The sequence below is a fragment of the Prunus mume genome, linkage group LG4 (genome assembly GCF_029339155.1).
Source record: "Prunus mume cultivar Tortuosa linkage group LG4, ASM2933915v1, whole genome shotgun sequence".
In the NCBI taxonomy this organism is placed as follows: domain Eukaryota; kingdom Viridiplantae; phylum Streptophyta; class Magnoliopsida; order Rosales; family Rosaceae; genus Prunus; species Prunus mume.
This window is the reverse complement of record NC_142701.1, coordinates 1,887,969-1,895,297: the sequence shown is the minus strand read 5'-3', so window position 1 is coordinate 1,895,297 and position 7,329 is coordinate 1,887,969. Positions and strand designations below refer to the sequence as shown.

The following is a 7,329-nucleotide window of genomic DNA, read 5'->3' as shown; positions in this document are numbered from 1 at the left end:
AAAATAGAAAATAAATTAAAGTAAATAGTGTTTGCCCTTGCCCTTGCCCCTTGGAGTGGAACCAAAAAAGGCAAGGTTGAATAGTGACAAACCTTGCCTTGCATTTGCCTTACGCTTGCCCTTTGGGGCGGAGGTGCTCTTAGGGAGGGGGATATTTTGGAACACTTCGTGTTATTATCGTTCAATTATTAATAATATCGTGAAAATTTCAACGCCGATAATATCCTTCAATTATCATAAGTATTTGGTCAATATATCGTGATAATATCGATAATATTGCGATAGAAAAAAAAAATGAAAAGGCTTATGCAAGGGCAACTTAGAGAAAGAGAAATGGAGAAGACTAGAGGATTTTTGAGTTTTGATTTCAATCAACTAACTTTTACAAAGCATAGCCCACTCTTATGTAAACATATCACAGAGGGGCTTAACTGACTAACCACACAGCTTAGCTGTCTAACTAATACACGTGCTAGGTACCAGACTTGTAACAAACTTACTAACTTGCTAATCATAGTTAACATACTAAACATAGTTAACATTTTCCCTACTTAGGTAACTCTCTTAACCTAAGATGAGCACAATGCTGTGAAAAGCTAGGACCATGTAGACCTTTTGTAAAAACATCAGCGAGTTGTTCATCTATTGAAACATATTGAACCAGCAAATCCTTCTTCTGCACTCGCTCCCTTACAAAATGGAAATCAATGTCCAAGTATTTAATTCGGGAATGATATATTGTATTTGAGCTAAGAGCCAACGCAGACACAATATGCAACTGGAGGATCTGACAGATACAGACTTCAAATCTTTTAAAACCTGTCAAATCCAAGCCAAATCAGCATTAGTATTGGCTAGAGCCCTGTACTCTGCCTCTGTAGAACTTCTTGAAACAAAGCCTTGTTTCTTTGATTGCCAAGATATAGGATTGCTACCCAAAAATATCACAAAACCTGTTGTAGACCTGTGAGTGTTGATGTCTCTTACTCAGTCAGCATCACTATATGTAGAGAGATTCATATCACCAACTGTAAAACTCAGGCCATACTCTAGAGTACCTTGCACATATTTGAGAATCCTTTTCACCAAATGCCAATGAAGATAGTAGGTTGATTCATGTATTGGCACACTGAGTTGACAAAATAAGCAAGGTTTGGTCTTGTAAAATTCAAATATTGGAGAGCCCCTACAATGCTCCTAAACAATGAATCCCTGCCACTTTCATCCTTCTTCAACACCACCTTATCCACCACAATAGTGATGTAAAGAATCTGAGACCTAATCTTCAAATAATTTTGCCCCATACGCCTTATCCAAAACCCTCGTTATTTTAGACCGTAGATCTAATGTAGAAGTTGATTTCGGGTCAGTACTTTTTATTTGTTTATTGTTTTCAAACGGCAAAAGGCTTCCAACATTTGCCACGCTGAGTGGCCCAATCGACGTGTAACGAGCACAGCTGCTTGAGCTTTTCGTTTTGGGGGTGTCAGAAGCTTCTTGAGCTTGTTCAAGTAACTATTTATACTACTTCACCATTCCTCTTCTGTCCTTGAGTCCCAAAAGCAACCCACAAGCTCATCAGTCCAGTCGATAATGGCGGACCGGTTCTTCCCAAATATAATGCCAGATTTCGTAGCCGAAACTCCAACTTTACCAACCCAAGAAGCAGAACCCGAAATTGGGTCTAGCTCACTCATGAAACTCCTCTCCATGCCTTACCCATCTCTCTCCGAGCGCTTCAAGCGCACAGCTTTGGACCTCAAAGAAACCATACTCACAGAGACATGGGGAGCCACTGGTCAACGCGTCCATGACTTCACTCTCTACTCTGGGGCTCTAGGCACTGCCCTTTTGCTCTTCAAATCTTACCAAGTCACCAGCAACACGAATGATCTGAGTCTTTGTTCTCAGATTATCAAGGCCTGTGACTCTGCTTCTCTTGGTTCAAGGGATGTGACATTCATATGTGGCAAAGCTGGTATTTGTGCTCTTGGGGCTGTTGCAGCAAAGCACCTCGGTGACTCTGCTTCTCTTGATTATTATTTAGCCCAGTTTAGGGAGATTAAGCTGTCAAGAAATCTCCCTGATGAATTGTTGTATGGGAAAGTTGGGTTTTTGTGGGCTTGCTTGTTTTTGAACAAACATCTTGGTGAGGGTACAATTTCTTCAGCATACATGGTAAGGCTGGTTTCTAATTGATTGTATTAATTTGGGTTTTTATTTTTAAGGGGTGGTTAGATTTTCATCCTTGGAAAAATATTATTTTGGATGACATAGATTGAATTTTGATTTTAGTCCTTTTGATTAGGTTAATGTTTGGCATGTACTTTGGTTTGTATAATGTAGAGAGCAGTTGTGGATGAAATTATCAAGAACGGCCGAGCATTGGGCAAGAGAGGAAGATGCCCCTTGATGTTTGAATGGTATGGGGAGAAGTATTGGGGAGCTGCACATGGATTGGCAGGGATTATGGATGTTTTGATGGACATGGAATTGAAGCCAGATGAGGTTGAAGATGTCAAGGGCACTCTCAAATACATGATCGATAATCGCTTTCCTAGTGGTAACTACCCTGCTAGTGAAGAAGATAAAAACAGAGATGTTCTTGTTCACTGGTGTCATGGAGCTCCTGGAATTGCCCTCACTCTTGCAAAAGCTGCAAAGGTATTAATTTTGATGTTTACAGTTTCACTAGACACCGATTTTATTTGTCTGAAGAAAGCCGTTGATATTTTTGGACAGATGAGTGCAAAGTTCAACATTCATTGACTAATTATAATTTACAACACATCAAATAGTTTAATGCATTTGACTTGAAAATAAATTATGTGCTTTTTCTGTTCAAACAATTACGAGATTCTCGAGTAATACTGGTTCTTCAGTAGACTCCAGTACAGTGTTGGACTCATTGGCTTGTAATATTTAGGCAAATTCATTTACTAGCCATTTGTCGAACATAATTAAGGAATTCTACAATCTTGAACACAATTCATTACTTACTGAACTACAATTGAAGTTGTTTCCCACTGACAGTTACGTCTCCTCAAGATGTCATACGGAAGTGGTTTTCATTATCTAATTCTTTATATTATTCACTGTTAACTTGCATTTTCTTTCCTTTATGAGTTTATCTACTGATAAAGATATGGTAAACCCCAGTTTTTTGGAGATAAAGAATTTATGGAAGCAGCTGTTGATGCAGCAGAGATGGTGTGGAAACGCGGACTGCTAAAGCGAGTTGGCATTTGCCATGGCATTAGTGGGAATGCATATGTGTTCCTTTCGCTCTACCAACTGACAGGAAATCTAGGGTTCTTATACAGAGCTAAAGCTTTTGCGTGTTTTCTAGTTGATAGAGCGAACAAGCTTATATCGGAGGGAGAGCTCCATAGAGGTGATAGCCCTTACTCCTTGTTTGAAGGGGTTGGCGGTATGGCTTATCTTCTTTTGGACATGATTGAACCTTCTCAGGCAAAGTTTCCTGCTTACGAACAGTAAACTGTGTTTGTAAGAGCGAAGGGGAAGCCTCCTTGTGTAAAATTACCGTCACTCGTTGTAATTTATACTGAGTATATATGACAACTTTTCTGACCAGGTACCAGAAAATATACATCTCTATTTAGTTAAAACTGCAGTAATCTCTCTCTTATCTGAATTTGAAGTTTCACCAGTAGCAGCTAAAACTTTGTTTTGGAGAATATTTAATCTGTTGAAACTTCTCCTTGATCGGTTGGGGGCTCTTTTAATAACTTTCCCCCAATGCAAATGAAGCCATGCATTATTATGCACCCTTCTCTTGTTCTTTAATCTTTAAGTTTCTTGTTTTGAATGGCCTTTTCTGCTGCCTAATTTTTAATATGATAACCTATGGGTTTATGCATCCTAGATAAACCAAATGCCAGAAACAGGAAATCAAAGTCCTCTATTACTTATATTACAACCAAGTTGAAGGTCTCAGAATTCTAACCAACTTGTACTCAAGATGCATTTATTTTGAACCCATGTATATTTTCATGTAATGTGCATGCATTGGAACAGATCAGTTACATTCTTTTCTTTTCACTTTTTAGGCACACGATTTCATGTTCTGGTGTAAACCAATGTATATACATGCATCCGTACTATTTAATTGTCTTGTATTGTGAAGAAGAAAGGACCATGAATCTCATACCATATCTATTGGAGTCACCTTTTCCCCTCCAAACATTTACAGTCTGTTAGGTCAAGTAGATAGGAAAATTAGAAACATATGAAAAAAATTTTGCTCTTGGGACCTCCAGGATCATGCAAAGTCACAATGCTTTTGGCTGTTGTGGAAAAACCTGTCAGCAATAAAGGTTAGTAGCTTGTGGGTGGTGCAATATTGTTCACAAGTATATGATGCGCATAGATATTCCTATTGTGAAATCCTTTTTTCGTTGTTTATTTTAACTTCAAATTTGCAATTGTACATAGTGGATTAGAGTAAGTACTGCAGGAAATAGATAAGATGTACAGTCCTTGGAGCCTTTTAATAATGACCTATAGTCGCTATAATGCATCATGTGGGTTGCTTTGTAGTTGCAGTCTAGTATGGCATAATGGGGAAATAAGTCACTACTTCCACAGATGAATTTTCTACCTTAGTGTTAGGCAAAGAGTACATTTTAATTTTCCTCTTTGATCTTATTTTGCCACCTCAGGACTAATAGATCATTCGATTCACACCAGGCACTGTGTTTGTCAAGGAAAGCTTCTGGTCTGGAAATGTGTTCCAGCATGAAATGTGTTTTTTTTTCTGGAATGGAAGTAGTATCCAGATTGGACACAAACTTCTTCATTGATTCATTCTTTTTGTAGTAATCCTCTGGGTATTTTATAGCATGATGGAGTGGAAGTCAATCAATCAAACAAAAGTACGTAGTAGGATGGACTGTGAACTAAATGTATGAAACAGGATTGTGTCAGACGCATGCTAAATTTTCTCTTTCGGCAAGGACATACTGCCGATTTTAAATGTGTTGCACTGGTAAGTCAGCTCATTATTTTGCTCTATTTTTGGATGCGAGCAATTAAAGTTTTTCTTAGTTTTACTTTTACACTCATATAGGTTGTTGGCTACATGTACATTGTTGTCACACGTGATTTAAAATGAACTGATTATAAGCAGGGTATCAGAAAACAAAAATATAGGTAGAGAATCCTTATGTCCACCATAAGCAGTGGTTCCCCAATATGTAATGTAAGGCCCAGCCTTTTTAGTGTATGCCATATACGGTATATTATTTCCTCTCCTATATTATATTGTCCTTAGCCACACTGAGAGTATTTATGTTAGATACCATGTTTGTCAAGGAAACTGAGAATTAGCTGATTGACTTGATCCAGCAATTGCTCATGCACAAAGTGGTTTCCTTCAGCGATGAATGTAATGTCCAAATCGGGCACAAAATGCTTCATTGCTCTTCCATTCCGTATGTAGTCCTCCATCCCCGGAAATTTTAAGAAGTAGTCCTTCTCACCCATGATAAGCAGTGACGGAGATGAGATTTTTGGATCAGTTGAACCATAATCCAGTGCTGAAGTTCTGCATCAATGGAAGGGAACTGTCATTAAATTGCATTTTGGGAGATGTTTAATGTTAAATGGTATTTAGTTATATGGTTTTTTCAATGTTGCAAGGAGAATAAGAATAATATGGCAGACTAGGACACTATTAATTCCCTACTTCACAATCTTACCTTAGCAACCACTCTGTATTTCCTTGTGCTGTATTTATTTATTTTATTTTTGGGAACCAGGACAGGCAAGTCGGAGCTGTTGGAAAAAATAAGTCATATCCTGGAAGAACAGAATGCAAAAGTTATCTTTCTTGTTACCTACCTGTATGGAACTTGCAATGGAAAACGGAATCCAGATTTCTCATATAAAGATGAATAGACTGCAAGATCTTCCTCGGAGAACCATGGTGGTAGAGGAGTTGCAGGGTCAATCAAGTCCATGATTTCTTGATCAGCAGCAGCTACTGGGACCTCACTTCTGGAGAAGAGAATGTAGATGTTCCTTATCACAGTATTAACATCAAAGCGACCAAAATCTGCTTCTGCTCTCCCTGGTTCCTGGAATTAGGTAAGAATAACAGTATCATTGATACAGAGTTAAACCTTGTGATGATTGGAACAGGTCCAATGAAAAATTTTGTTGACAAAATGAAGATCTTAATAAAATGAATATACCTGCCACCTTGTTATGTAGAAGCCATGGGGGAATAGATGATTTTGGACACCAGAGAGACCGGTGGTTATCAGAATGGGTTGCTAAAAAAATTGAAGAAAAGAGTTGTTATCCGGTGGTTATCAGAATTTTGGATCTTACCATGTCCAATTTCCGCTGCATGAAGCTTTAGTCCTCTTACTACCACATTTCTGTGTTGTATCTGTTCCATGAGAGCAAGAAAGAGACTCTTGAGTGAGAGAAGAAAATGAAATAAGAGAGGATGGCAGGCAGAATAAGTAAATAGATAATGTCAAGAAGTCAAGCGTTTGTTTCTTGTCATTGTTGTCAAGCATTTGTTTTAATTGCCGCCTTTCATTGTTTTAAGTTTATGTCAATACATAGAGGCTTGCGTATGTCTAACAAAACCATGTACTACTTTGAGGATTGTGAAAAATTTAAGGGTTTGCAATGACTGCCACTCAATGTTCAAGTTGATAGAAAAAATTACCAAAAGGAAAAAATTTAGGCTATGGATTGACAAGGGATTTTCACTTTGTCGATTTCTCACTTTGGTAAATTGTTTCTATATTTTTTCCTTGGGTTAACTACATAAAAGTACCCAATCTTTGAGGATTGTTTCAAATACGTACCCAACCTTAAAATGGTGGCCGGGGTGGCAATAACATAATTCTTGGAGTCCATGCAACAACATAATTCTTGGTAAATAATATTTTTAAATTGTTGTTAGTATAAAAAATAATGTCAAAACCGTTTGGTAAATTTTAATATAAAATTGTTGTAACTATGAATAATGACTAAAATGTACAAGATGTTGAAAGCGTTATGTGCTAATCACGTGATGGTAGTGGTAGTTGTGGTGGTGGTGGTGGTGGGGGTGAAAGAGATAGATGTGAAGGTGGAGCTGGTGAATGTGGTGGTGGTGAGGATGGCAGTTGTTGAGGGGGAGCTGATGGTGGCGATGGTAGCATGGTGGAGGCGGTGGTGGTTTTGGTCGTGGCGGAGGAGGATGAGGAGGAGGAGGATATGGTGGTAGTGGTGGTGGTGGTTGTAGAGGTGGTGGAGGTGGTGGAGTTGCATGTAGAAGTGGAGGTGATGTCATTTTTTAAAATGAAT

General features: G+C 38.3%; 2 protein-coding genes across 2 annotated transcripts; one reads left to right on the top strand and one right to left on the bottom strand.

Annotated features, from left to right (window-relative positions):
- The first annotated feature begins 1,379 nt into the window (after window positions 1-1,379).
- Window positions 1,380-3,629, top strand: LOC103328553 (lanC-like protein GCL2). Its single transcript, XM_008230949.3, has 3 exons — window positions 1,380-2,178; window positions 2,347-2,664; window positions 3,160-3,629. The coding sequence occupies exons 1-3, from the start codon at window positions 1,594-1,596 to the stop codon at window positions 3,496-3,498; spliced, it is 1,242 nt and encodes a 413-aa protein (XP_008229171.2). The 5' UTR covers window positions 1,380-1,593; the 3' UTR covers window positions 3,499-3,629.
- An 18-nt stretch (window positions 3,630-3,647) lies between these two features.
- Window positions 3,648-6,580, bottom strand: LOC148917626 (epoxide hydrolase 1-like). Its single transcript, XM_089050358.1, has 3 exons — window positions 6,216-6,580; window positions 5,863-6,098; window positions 3,648-5,566 (listed from the first exon to the last, which is right to left on the bottom strand). Exons 2-3 carry the CDS (start codon window positions 5,979-5,981, stop codon window positions 5,314-5,316), a joined length of 372 nt encoding a protein of 123 aa, XP_088906484.1. The 5' UTR covers window positions 5,982-6,098; window positions 6,216-6,580; the 3' UTR covers window positions 3,648-5,313.
- Window positions 6,581-7,329: the final 749 nt, after the last annotated feature.

What these genes read in the sequence shown, in the direction of transcription:
- LOC148917626 (XM_089050358.1), bottom strand. Translation starts at nt 5,981, where the DNA reads ATGGACTTGATTGACCCTGCAACTCCTCTACCACCATGGTTCTCCGAG. An exon ending in CCATTGCAAGTTCCATACAG is followed by an intron (nt 5,567 to 5,862) that starts GTAGGTAACAAG and finishes CCATTGATGCAG; the next exon opens with AACTTCAGCACTGGATTATG.
- LOC103328553 (XM_008230949.3), top strand. Translation starts at nt 1,594, where the DNA reads ATGGCGGACCGGTTCTTCCCAAATATAATGCCAGATTTCGTAGCCGAA. An exon ending in CAATTTCTTCAGCATACATG is followed by an intron (nt 2,179 to 2,346) that starts GTAAGGCTGGTT and finishes TGTATAATGTAG; the next exon opens with AGAGCAGTTGTGGATGAAAT. An exon ending in CTCTTGCAAAAGCTGCAAAG is followed by an intron (nt 2,665 to 3,159) that starts GTATTAATTTTG and finishes GGTAAACCCCAG; the next exon opens with TTTTTTGGAGATAAAGAATT.